General features: G+C 51.5%; 4 protein-coding genes across 4 annotated transcripts; 1 reads left to right on the top strand and 3 right to left on the bottom strand.

Annotated features, from left to right (window-relative positions):
- Positions 1–120: 120 nt before the first annotated feature.
- On the bottom strand, positions 121–957 carry ASPVEDRAFT_82026 (uncharacterized protein; the record flags this gene model as incomplete). Its single annotated transcript, XM_040817124.1, has 2 exons — positions 121–741; positions 796–957. 2 exons carry the CDS (start codon positions 955–957, stop codon positions 121–123), a joined length of 783 nt encoding a protein of 260 aa, XP_040666221.1.
- Positions 958–2,642: 1,685 nt separating this feature from the next.
- ASPVEDRAFT_127239 (putative glutaminase) lies at positions 2,643–5,302 on the top strand (the record flags this gene model as incomplete). The annotated part of the gene is made up of 5 exons (XM_040806439.1): positions 2,643–2,902; positions 2,953–3,358; positions 3,406–4,411; positions 4,466–4,596; positions 4,649–5,302. The coding sequence occupies 5 exons, from the start codon at positions 2,643–2,645 to the stop codon at positions 5,300–5,302; spliced, it is 2,457 nt and encodes an 818-aa protein (XP_040666222.1).
- A 240-nt stretch (positions 5,303–5,542) lies between these two features.
- Positions 5,543–7,514, bottom strand: stm1 (putative telomere and ribosome associated protein Stm1). Its single transcript, XM_040815560.1, has 5 exons — positions 7,330–7,514; positions 7,062–7,080; positions 6,746–6,913; positions 6,544–6,667; positions 5,543–6,474 (listed from the first exon to the last, which is right to left on the bottom strand). The coding sequence occupies exons 1-5, from the start codon at positions 7,348–7,350 to the stop codon at positions 5,916–5,918; spliced, it is 891 nt and encodes a 296-aa protein (XP_040666223.1). The 5' UTR covers positions 7,351–7,514; the 3' UTR covers positions 5,543–5,915.
- Positions 7,515–8,359: 845 nt separating this feature from the next.
- ASPVEDRAFT_51642 (uncharacterized protein) lies at positions 8,360–10,027 on the bottom strand (the record flags this gene model as incomplete). The annotated part of the gene is made up of 4 exons (XM_040814506.1): positions 8,360–8,667; positions 8,728–9,234; positions 9,302–9,518; positions 9,842–10,027. 4 exons carry the CDS (start codon positions 10,025–10,027, stop codon positions 8,360–8,362), a joined length of 1,218 nt encoding a protein of 405 aa, XP_040666224.1.
- Positions 10,028–12,152: the final 2,125 nt, after the last annotated feature.

Genomic DNA, 12,152 nt, shown 5'->3' on the forward strand with positions numbered 1-12,152 from the left:
CTATTCCATGCTACCTAAACCATACAGGTATGTATTTAAACACCACCAATGATCTACACCAATACTCCAAAACACCCAAATCAAGCATCTAGATTACACCTGAAACTCCACACCATAATCTCATGCCCTCGCGTGTGTTTCGGTACCCATATCAGTAGTCGGGGTCGTAGTCGTAGCTGGACTGGTATTTGTTCCCATCAATTTAAGCAGACCGTCAACGGCATCTCCGTCACCACGACCCTCGCCCTTCTGCGATGAAGAGGGTGATGTAGCCACAGTCGCGTCACCCGCCATGGGCCGATCATCATCAAACCGGCCGGTTTGCAGGGTCGAGTTATATGTAGGGCTGCTCAGAAGCATATGCGTCGGCGATGCGGGCGCCCCGGTATCTGGATTCGCATCCGTGTGTCGGGTAGCATTGTCTTGGGTGGGCGTTGTCTCCCCATCTTCGTCGTCGCCGATATGGGTAATTTCTCGCTCTTCTTCCGGGATTTGGTCTCGTCCCGTTGCGCGTGGGGTGGAGAGCATTGGCTCACCATCATCCTCTTCTTCCTCCTCGGCACCCGCACCATACTTCTGCTCTAGATGTTTCTGGAGTTGTGATCCAGACCCAGAAACTGACGCTGATAGTCGAGGGTATTTTCGACTGTGTTCTTCTAAATCTGATACTCTGCGGTCGAACTGTGGGTCCCGGACGTGGCGCATGGCGTTTTGGAGTCTATTACGAAGAAGAGTTGCTTTCTGTTGCTCGTTAGCAGGCGGTATCTGCTGGGAGTATTGTTGTTATGGACATACTTCTTGTATAAATTGCTTGCGCATTTCGGGGTCTGACGGGATGGTTTTTGAGGAGCTTGCTGAGCCTACTTCCGGACCTTTTGATGTCGACCTGTCTGGGCTTGTTTGGTATAAGGATTGTTGGCTGGATTTTGTTGTTTGTTCGGGGACGTCGAGGTTCATCGCGTCGCATGTTGATGTCGATGTGGATTGAGGCTATTCCAGACAGTTAAATGGGTGCACTAAGAACAACAAGAACCAAAAGGCAACAGGTTCGGTACGTGGATATCCGAATATTTGGCCTCAATTGTTTGGAGATAAGAACGTACGCGATTATCAAGGTCTGCAATAGACCGCGCTGGAGCTTCATGTTGTGCTTGACGTGCCTCGACGCACTGCCCTTGAACTGGCAGGCGCGATTCGACATTCTCCGCGTCAAGCTGGCTAATAGATCGTTTTTGGGCGACGAACGAAGGTGATGGGAGCAGTTTCTTTGGGGACGGAGAATTGAAGGGCATTTGTTTAGTGGGTGATCGTGCCGGCGAGAGACACGCGTTGGCGCTCTTCTCGCTGAGGATCCGCCGGCCTTCCTTGAGAGGGCTCGGGTTGACCAATGACTGGGACATCGCAAGGGAAGTTCTGGGGGGTACGAGGGTATTTTGGGAGGCAAGGTAGAGCGTGTATGGGGAATATTGTTGGGAGAAACGCGGTAGAGGGATCTTATGACAATTGCACGGGAAGTTATGAAGGGAAGAAAATAGAAATTAAAAACGAACGGAGGAGTTAACACGGGTATAATGGACGGGGGGGATTCCGTGCCACAATTGAAGACAGAAAGCTGGTGGTGAAGGAGAAGTCGAGGTAGACGCGTGGTGGAAAGCCCGCGGAGTGATTTGAAGCCATCCAGATACAGATACAAGTGGGTAATAGCGCGATCTCTCCCACGCGTCAACCACTCCACATTCAATGTTTATCCAGGATAAATCAAGGGTTTGGGCGCTCAAACATGTCAATGTTAATTTTCTCAGCTCGTTGTTTGTGTATTCTACATCCCTTGCAGTGTTTTGGTATTTTATCCCCGACGCGTCTGAGATCGAGATACCCGAGTGTCCCACGTGCCAACAGACAGCAGCTTATATAGATATGTTGAGGCGCTCAGATGGCATAGACGTAGATATACAATGGAGGTGCAAACCCAACGCGGTATCCACGAAACACTACATTGTGCACACTCACCTGACGAGGCTTGCAACTATATATTCCCACCCATAGCGCTCCACTGCCAGCACGTAGCGTGTCTGTTATCAGGACCTGGTGATCGCACAACATCCGAGCACGAAGAATGAAGAATGGAGCTCCCAACATGAGGAATGCATTAAATCCGAACAAATTCCAACAAATATAACATGCTTAACAAATGACTGTCTTTCGACTCTTGCCTTTTCTTAGACTTTCCCAGGGCCAGCCACAGACCACACTGGCACTGGAGGAGCCTTAGCTTCCCCGCATTTCTTTTCCGTTTCGTCATCGCCTCAACCTCTCGTCTCCTCCATCGCCCTTCTTCTTCACCATCATCATATTTACTATCTAGACAGTCTGCAATTGTTGAAACACCCACCTGGGCCACCTGACACGGATCCGCCGCCGAATGCTGACAGTGTTTGGGGTTGATCTTCCGGTTCCTGTCTGATTGCGTCATCATAAAACACCGCTCGAGGAGCCGGGAAGCAACTTGCCAGGCTTCTTCTAAACACCATCCCTGTCTTGGTTACGCTGCTTGCTTGGTTATACCAAACCGGATTCCCCCCTTGGTCTTTACCATATTGTTTGTTTTCATTGGTAACACCCACTCGTTCTCACGCGCTGCAATGCGACCGTCGTTTGCATTGTTGGCAGTTGCCCTCGAGGCGACCGCTGCTCTGGCGTCTAGTTTAACTCCGCCTGTGCTGCCCCTAATCGTCCGAAACCCCTACCTGAGCACCTGGCTGGGAAATGCTCGGGATGTCCCTTGGTCCAAATGGCCCATCTTCTATACCGGAGAAGAGCTGGGTCTTTCCTTGATGGCCCAGGTTCCGAGTACCGGCACTGTCTATCCCCTGCTAGGCAAGCCCCATGAGTCTCTTCCGGAGTATGCTTCTTGAGCCCTATCCAGAATCTCAGACGCCTGACAACTACTAGATCGCAATATGAATTCCCTACCTATCTCGGAGCAAAATACGATGCGTCGACCACAAATCTAACCTACAGCATCAACACCCAAGCCACTTCTACTCCGCTCAACATCACCGTTTCGTTCCTGTCTCCGGTAACCCCGACATCGACTCTGCGGCAGTCGATTCCAGCGTCCTATGTTACGATCCACGTTGAGGGTGAGGTGACGGTGAATGTTTATATGGATATCAATGGCCGTTGGGTCAGCGGAGCGCCAGACAGCCAGATTACATGGCAGTATGAGGCGGAACGGCCCTCTGTTGATGCCTCACCAAGCCTCCAGAGATGGCGCCTACAACGCGAGACACAACTGCTTCTTTCTGAAATTCATGATCGAGCTGAATGGGGCTCCATTCACTTTACGGGACCTGCTGTTGGTATCCTCCTAGCAACCCCTCGACATTGAGCTAACAAGACCAGGGCGTCCAATATCAGTCGGGAGCGGCCCCATCAGTGCGGCATACCTTTGCTGTAAGGGGCTCCCTGACAAATGTAAACGATGATGGCTTTAGGGAAATAGGGGATCGAGAGCCTGTTTTCGCCTTCTCCAAGTCCTTTGTGCCCTCCCGGAAATCGGGCGTGACAGCCGACAGCGTCACTTTCACCCTAGCCCTTATTCAGGACACGGTCGTGCAATATGCCTCTTCACGCGGCCTGACCATGATGCGCCCTCTTTGGAAGTCCTGGTTTGAGAGTGCCGAGTCGTTATTGAGTTACCACTACAACGATTTTGCCAATGCAGCGTCCTTGGCTGCCAACTACTCTCTCCAGTTGGCTGATGATGCCTACGAGTCTGGCGCGCAAGATTATGTTGATATTGTAGCACTTACTGCTCGACAAGTTATGGGCGCAACGACATTCTCTGGCACTCCAGACGACCCAATCCTATTCCTAAAAGAGATCTCTTCCAACGGGAACTTCCAGACCATCGACGTTATTTTCCCCGCTTTTCCATTCTTCCTATATACCAACCCCCGCTGGCTGGCCTATCTTTTGGAGCCATTGATAGAGCACATGCTAAGCGGACAGTACCCTAACAAGTATGCCATGCATGACCTGGGAACACATTTCCCCAACGCCACGGGTCACCCCGAAGGGAACGACGAGTATATGCCTGTTGAAGAATGCGGCAACATTCTCATCATGGGACTAGCCATTGTCAACTCGATGCTCTATGATAAAGATACGGCTGCGGCATCAATCTGGTCCACAGAAGGTGAAGCTACAGTACTGTCGGAGGAGAATGCTGGGTACTTCCCCTTAAATGAGTTTCAGACTCTTTCAGGGATCGACAGGCAGGACGGGAAATGGGGAGGTGGTGCCTCCGGTCGTAGTCAAGCCGAGAAATGGATTCAGCGCAGCTATAACCTCTGGACACAATGGACCAGCTATTTGGTCGAGTACTCACTCGAACCTGCGAACCAGCGTAAGTCAATCCTCGCCATTCATTACAACGATGATCAAATCTCACCTCTTCCAGTCTCCACAGATGACTTTGCTGGCTGGCTTGCGCTCCAAACGAACCTTGCACTGAAAGGCATCATCGGTATCCATGCTATGAGCAAACTTGCCGAAGTGGGAGGATACAAAGAGGATGTCCAATATTACAAGGTACGAGCCCCCTCATCCTCTTAAAGGACATGCCTCGCTAACAGCTTGCTAGAACATCTCCGACACTTATATTGCAAAATGGGAAGAATTCGGTATGTCGCGGGACAAAACCCATGCCAAACTCGCCTACAACTGGTATGGCTCTTGGACAACAATCTACAACCTTTACGCGGACGCCCAGCTGTGCTTCCACCTCGAGGGCACATCACTCGATCCATCGCCTTTCCCACACCTATCTGACAAGGATCAAACCCCACTTCGCCCACCAAAAAAGGAAACTGGCTTCGTGCCCCAACACATCTACACCAAACAATCCAACTGGTACCACAACGTGCGCCAAAAATACGGTCTCCCTCTTGATTCGCGCCATCTGTACACGAAGACAGACTGGGAGTTCTTTGCGGTCGCTGTTGCATCCAAGCCCGTCCGCTCGCAGATCCTTGAATCCGTCGCAAAATGGGTCAACGAGACGTCGACGGACCTGCCTCTCACCGATCTACATAACACGGAGGACGACGGTGGATACCCCGGGCCGAATTTCTACGCCAGGCCGGTGACTGGTGGGCACTTTGCATTTTTAGCGTTGGAGAGGGCTTGCGGTGGAAATGCGATGGAAGGTTTGAGGTTTTTGGATGAGCGTGATGTTGGTGCTGGTGCTGACCCTGATATGGGTTCCCCTGAGGACCCTGTTAGGGAGGACCTGTAAGGATCGGACTCTGTGTGTGTGTGTAGCCTTGCTATACTTGAACTCACTGATATATATACATGTACCTATATACTGCCTCGCAGTGTATGTTAACTGACTAGAGTAGCTGATGGGTTACTCTTCGGAAGAGATCATGGGATGGCTTAGTTACTGCTGTTCTATATCCATTACCAAAAATATACTAGTGGGACAAGAATCTCCCGAATCCGTCTGTACCCCAGATTGACAGGATGCAGGGTTCCGTGATTGTCTGGGGTAAGCTCGTACATCAGACCACTCATATCGTAATGTAGTTTGATGCAGCTTCCGGCTTCTGCAATCTACTCAGGACCTACGGCTTATATCTAATTCATGTGTTTTGAATTTCACTTTCCTATTTTTGACATTCAAATCAAAGTACATGGGGGAGCCGATTTTTGTTTGAAAAAGAGACCTAAAAACGGAATGGGTTATATCCTTCTCAGTCTCGCCTTTGCCACACTTTATTTGCGCGCTGATATTCCTGAAAGGAAAACCTGCCTACAACTGCTCTGCATCATTCTCTGATCGTGTTCCGAGTTTCCCGAAGTTCGTGTAAACGTGTGGACATTTGCGGGAAAATGGACGAGTTCATTTATTTGCCGCCAAGGCTGGGGAAGTTCTTCTCGTCGACGGTGACGGGGGCGGGGCGGTCGCTGCGAGGTCCGTTGCCACGGCCTCCACGGCCAGAGCCACGGTCTCCGCGACCGGCACCACGGCCACCACCACGGCCACGGCCGCGGGGAGCGCTGCCACCAGTGCGGGGAGCCTCGACGAAACGCATGTCGACATCAAGGTAGTTCTTTTCCTTGCGCTGCTTGGGGGCGCTCTTGTTGCTCTTGTCATCCTTGCCCTGGATGTAGGCCTCCTCTTCGTCGCTGCGCTTGATTTCCTTAGCACCAGCCCACTTCTTGTCGGACTTGGAGCCCTCGTTGGCAGCACGGACGGGCTTGGCGGCCAGGTCTTCGCGGGCAGCCTTCTCAGCGAGGTAGTCGGCGAAAGACTTGGACTTGTCAACGGGCTCCTCCTCCTCGGCGGGGGTCTGGGGCTCGTTCTCATCGGCCTTGGCGATGTTATCAGCGGCCCGCTCGTCGTCCCAGGTCTTTTCACCGTCCTGGTTACCCCAGCCCTGGTTCACCTGCTTGCGGGTATCACTATAACAAGGTTGGTCAGCTATATGTACAAAAACAGAAATCAACTGTGGTCGCATAAGCAAAACTTACGCCTGGCCGGTGCGGGACTGGCGGTCGCGACGGGGACCACGTCCACCACGGTTGCCCTGGTTGCCAGATTCCTCGACGGGCTTGTCGCGGTTGTTGCCCCTACCAGCGTTGCGGTCACGGAAAGCTATAAATGAACGCAATTGAGATTAGTCGGATGCAACCGGAAACCATCGCAGCAAGACTCAAAGATAGAGCCACATACCGGCCTCGTTGCCAGTGGCACGTCCGCCACGAGGACGGGAGGTTTGTCCCTCGGGACGAGTAGGGGCTTCCTTGGGAGCATCGCGCTTGCCAAGTCGGGCAACAGGCTTGTCCAGCGCCCTTGTGGGAGGCTCGGGCTCTCTGTTGGGGTCTAACTCGGGATCATTTCCTGCAGAAACGAAATAGATATTATGTTAGAACTGGTAAACCCCAATGACAGAACGTATGCAGGGAAGGGCTCGAGATCCGTATCACGCGACGATAGCCGAATAGACTCGGACTCGAGGGGAAGTAACGTGAGGGGAAGGTAGAATTACCAAGAAGCTCATAGAGGTTCTAGATGGGAAAGAACTGTTAGCATTTTCTCAGATTATTGATGAATTCAATTCCCTCGTTTCCACAGGAAGAAAGATGTGAGTAAAGCAGGCAGAAGCTCCAAATCCCCGCCAATCGAAGCTTCTCAAGCCAAACCATCTCGCAAAGAACTCCAAAGAGCTAGAGCATCCCAGCTAACCACATATCAAACACACCATAGAAAACGCCTCGAGCTGAACCTTCGACAAAGTGCATATCGCAGCAACGTACCTTGGACCGGACGTCCGCCATGACGCCTGGATTTATGAGGGGCCTTCCGGGGGAAGGCTCGCTGTTATCGCGACAATTCGGTCCGGGAACGCGGTGGGCGAGGCACGGAGACGAGGCAGGCAGAACCTCGACGACGGGATAGTCGATGTCTCACGTCTCCTTTCGGGGATGGGATGGGTGGTTATTGAGGGAAGGGGTGACGGAGGTTTGGAGACGACGTTCCTCGTTTGTGGTTGTACCGCACGAATCGGGTAAGGTGCGAATGGTTGCTAAGCGAAGTGGCAGGCGGCTATGCTGATTGGCCATCAGCTTCTAGGGCTTAGGGTATTGGCGTCACCGGACCTGCAGATAACATCATAGAATGACTTGAAGAACGTAACTCGCTGTCTGCCTATCATGACAATCAACCAAAAGAGTCCGGAGTAATGCGGGTGAGATTGCCATCTTTACGTCACCATTTGCAGACAGGACTTTTTATTGACTGTTTCCTCATCTTGTTTACCGCTTCGAATGAAAAGAGCTATACACCAAATGTTTAATGAATACAATTAGTCAGAGCATAGAAAAATAAAAACCATTACATACAATAAGGTGCTCTGCAGAAAAGCAAATTCATTGAGTGAAGAGTTGAGAATCCGTAAAGTCTGAATGCGTTGTGCAGCGAGCTCCTCAAGAACAAGACCTCAGCCAAAGAATAATAGTATATAAATAACTTCGTCTCGTGTGCCTTGAAACCCGACTATACAACCCGCCGCCCATTTTCCATTTTCCTTTTCCTATAGTTATGCTAAACAAGCAATGGATTCAAAAAAAAAAAAGAAAGAAACTAATCAGAAGCAAATGGTATCAACCACCTAACGCCGGCTAATGCTCCAAAATTCAACTTTTGTCTTATAGCCGTGGACCTGCGCCATGGACGAAGAAATATGAGATAAAGAAAAGAGAAATGTCTGCTCTATCGGCAGGAAGTCGCAAGAAACGAAACAAACTATGTAGTAGAAAGGTATCACCGACAGGAACAGTTCGAAGGTCATTGACGTGCATTACTTTGCTCGTAGCTGAATGGGGTCTGGAAGTGCATGCTAGCACTCAGTCCAAACGGGTCGGAATCTAGCATCGGTTCATAATTCCCCAAAATGGCGTTCGTATTGCCGTACGCCCCGTTAACCCCTTCCCCGCTAGAGGGGTGGTTGTAGGGATTTAGTCCGTGGGCGTTCATAGCATGAGGGGCATTCGCGACTGAGCTGGTGTGATTAAACCCAGGTACGAAAGGGGAAGTTCCCACGGATGATTCGTGCTCATCGTCAATCATGTCCGCTTGTGCATCATATTCTTGCTCTAGTTGAGTGTTAATTCGAAATCCACAACGTCGGACGTTTGTTGGACAGCTGAACGTACCTAATTGGTCATAATGTTTTTGGAATGGTGAAGGATAGTATGCCGAAGGGAGGCGCGAAGCCCGAGAGCCCATACCAGCTGACACAGCCGATTTCGGGTCGGACGTATCTGGCTGGCCTACGCTCATGGGTGGAGAAGTTTGGCTGATGTTCCTCGAGTGAGAAATCATCTGAGGGCGGGTGTGCTGGGCTTGAGGATCGACACCAACAGGTGACATTGCTCCCTGAAAGCCGAATCCCGGAGACTTGGTGTGTGACGGCGACGAGACATGAGATGGAGGCGTAGCTTGGAATTGAGGTGACGGTATACCGAAGCCTCCATCTCGCGACTGAGGGACACTGAAAGGTTCTTTGGGAGCGAGGCCGATAGGATGCCTCTGCGCCGAGCTCCGGCTGATCGCAGCTTGCTGCAGTGACGGAGCCTTTGTAGCTATAGGGCTTGGCTTCCCGGGGCCTGGACCGTTGGGGGCACCAGTCTTCAGGCGCAGCTCTGCCTGGACATCAATTCCTGAGGTAGGTTAGCATATGCACAAATGTAAAAAAAAAAAACAGTAGAAGCAGTGAGGTTGCCGAACCCTTTTCAAGGAGGATGCGCTCGAGGAGAGAATTCTTGTAACGCAGCATCAAGCACTCATCGGCAGCGGTACGATGATTCTGCTGCAGGGTCTGCAGGGACTCTTCATTCCGCTTAATTGTTGACTCGAGCTGGCGGATGTACTCTGTGCGACGCTCGCGGAACGCGGCCTGAGCCTGGCGATTGCGTTGTTTCCGCTCCTCAGAGGTCGCATAGATCTGGGGGAGGTCAGTTTAAGCATTGATAGGGAGGTTGACGTTGGAATAAGAATTGAGGCTTATGCAAAACAAATCAAAGAGAGAGAAAATGGGGAGGGTGATAAGGATGATCAATGGGAATGATAAATGATAAAGAGGTGTGATGCGGGGCCCCGGACCGACCAGGGTGTAACAAGATAAAAAAAAAATGTCGCAAAGAGATAAGGCCAGCAAATGAGAACAGGAGTAGATAAGTAGCAGGAATGCGACGAGATAAAGAGATAAACCAAGGGGGAGCCGTATAAAGGGATGTCAACGCCCAGATGGAGATGGTTCTTACGTACAGGTTTTCTTCCACCCTTTCGCTTTTGCGTTTGGGCGACGTCTTGCGTCAAGACCTCGCCCTCGGGATCGGGGGTCGATACAGCAGAGCTGATCGAGCCCTCGTTTAGGGGCTCTGACTTAGGGGCGACCTGGTCCATGGCCATATCATTGTGGTTCGAGATGGAGGTCTCGACCATAGACACCATTGGACGCTAACGATGAGGGGGGATATCTCTTCCTGAAGCTCTGGCTGCGTTTTGCCCGTTTATCCCCCCTTTTTCCGACGAGAAACTTGGGAAATCGCCAGAACTAACTGGGGGCTGATGGCGTGACCGGTGTCTATTATAAATGAAAAGAAGAAAAGAGGGGTATCCTTGAGCTGGTCAAGTCGGAGACAAGACGGCGGGCGAGCGCGACAACAATAAAAACGAATAAAAAAAAAGGAATTTTTCCCCGCCGGGGTTAAACTGGATGATTCAGACGCAAGAAACGCGCGGCAGGCGGCAGAGAAGGGGACGTGCGAGAGACAGACTCAGAACCAGTAGACGAGGTGGTGGTGACATAAAGAAAACTGGTGCTGAGGCAGTGATAACCAGAGGGGAGAGTGGGAGGGAAGAGGAGAGAGGGAGAGGAGTGGACGAGGCGGGAAGTTGTGAGGTAAAATTATTTCCTAAGCGCAAAGCTTTAAGAGCAGCGAAGAGAGAGAGAGAGACCGTCTGGGTGAAAAGAAAAGGAAAGGTTCGCCTTGTCCTCGTGGAGACTCCCAGACTCGCCTTTTCTTTTTTCAAGAGGGGTCGCCATGAATGCTATTTAATTAAAATCCAGGGATCTGCTCTACTTGATTTTCTCTTAACCGCTGGACTGGAAGGAAATTCAAGGGACCCGACGGGCGATGATTTCTTCTTCTCTGGCTCTCAATTGTATTGGCTCTATATTGGCTCTCGGGTCTTGGTATTTTCTTCGCTCTCTTGTTGACGGGTTCTGACTATGAGCTCATTCCTCTTGGAACCTGGTGGACGAGATGATCTGGCAATCCCCCTCCCACCACTACGGGCTCGTTACGCGTGAGGGGACCTCGTAACAAAAGGTGCGAATTTGCGACAGGCCTGTCCCCTCGCTTCTTTTGCTCCCGGGCACGGCACCCAAGATCCACTCCCACGACGAGGTCAGTCAGACTCAGACACGACCCAGCCGAAGATCCGCCCCAAGCCCAGGGAGGCGAAGCGCCGCCAGTGGTCAACTCGTGGTCGCCAGTCGCCGGGAGTCGTGACCTCTGGTGGCCCGTCCGCCACCGCCGCCGATGCGATTTGTTTCCCCATCCGGGCAACGAGGGGAGACCATGGACTGACTGATGGTCGTGCCTGTCAACAAGTGTGATGGAGTCAATGGAACTTTTGGAACGTGTGAAGAACGATTTCCCCTGTCCTCAGTCCTCACCCCAGGCCTCCAAAGGAAGCCCTCAGGGTGCGAGGTGATACATCCATCAACTGCGAATAATAAAAGGACCATTCCCGGATCTGAATTCTGAAGGGGGCGATCGAAGACAAGCCGCGGAGAAGTGGTCAGCCTTGCAGTTGGTTGCAGAGTTTTCTGTAACTGGCGATACCGGGAAACGACGACCCATCGGCCGTCAGGCCCATCGCCGTCCAATTCTCCTCCTTTTCCCCTTTCTCAGGCCATTCTCCGGCTAAATCCACTCGCGCGTCACCTTCAACGAGGACTGACCACCGATTGCCTCGTGGCAGAGAACTTCTCACCTTTTGGGTGTTATACCAGGTTCCTACAAAGTGTAAACAGAGGCGCCCGCCCCCTCCGTGGAACTGGCGAGAACAAGCAAACATGCAGCAAAACGCAAAGTAGACGCATCTAAATCCTGCTGGCTGATCGGCGAGACCCGTCTGACTCTGGGGGAGACTCTTCTCCATTATTGTTTCGTCGTCTTGGAGAACTCCGATCAAACTAGCCTCCTCTCTGACACCGGCGAAAGCCAACAAAAGCAATAATGTGCCATCACGCGGACAGCCTCAATAGTACTTCACTAGTCGTCGGACAGTCGACATCATCGACATCCCCATGTCATCGATGGTCCGTTCTCGCTGCCTAGCACGCATTAAGCCTGGGCATTCGTCCCAATCCAAGGAAATCATATCCATGCTTGACTGGGCCCAGAATAGACGGTTTGATTATAGGGCCAATCCGGTCAATGCGATCGAGGATGACATTGCATTCGGTTTATGGCCCAGATTCTTCCAGACCTTAAGTCAATATCCCAAAACCTCATTACTCCCGTAAGTCGTCGTAGTCGAGTATTCATCAATAATTAAGTGAGCG

This window comes from Aspergillus versicolor (genome assembly GCF_001890125.1).
Source record: "Aspergillus versicolor CBS 583.65 unplaced genomic scaffold ASPVEscaffold_3, whole genome shotgun sequence".
Taxonomy (NCBI): Eukaryota; Fungi; Ascomycota; class Eurotiomycetes; order Eurotiales; family Aspergillaceae; genus Aspergillus; species Aspergillus versicolor.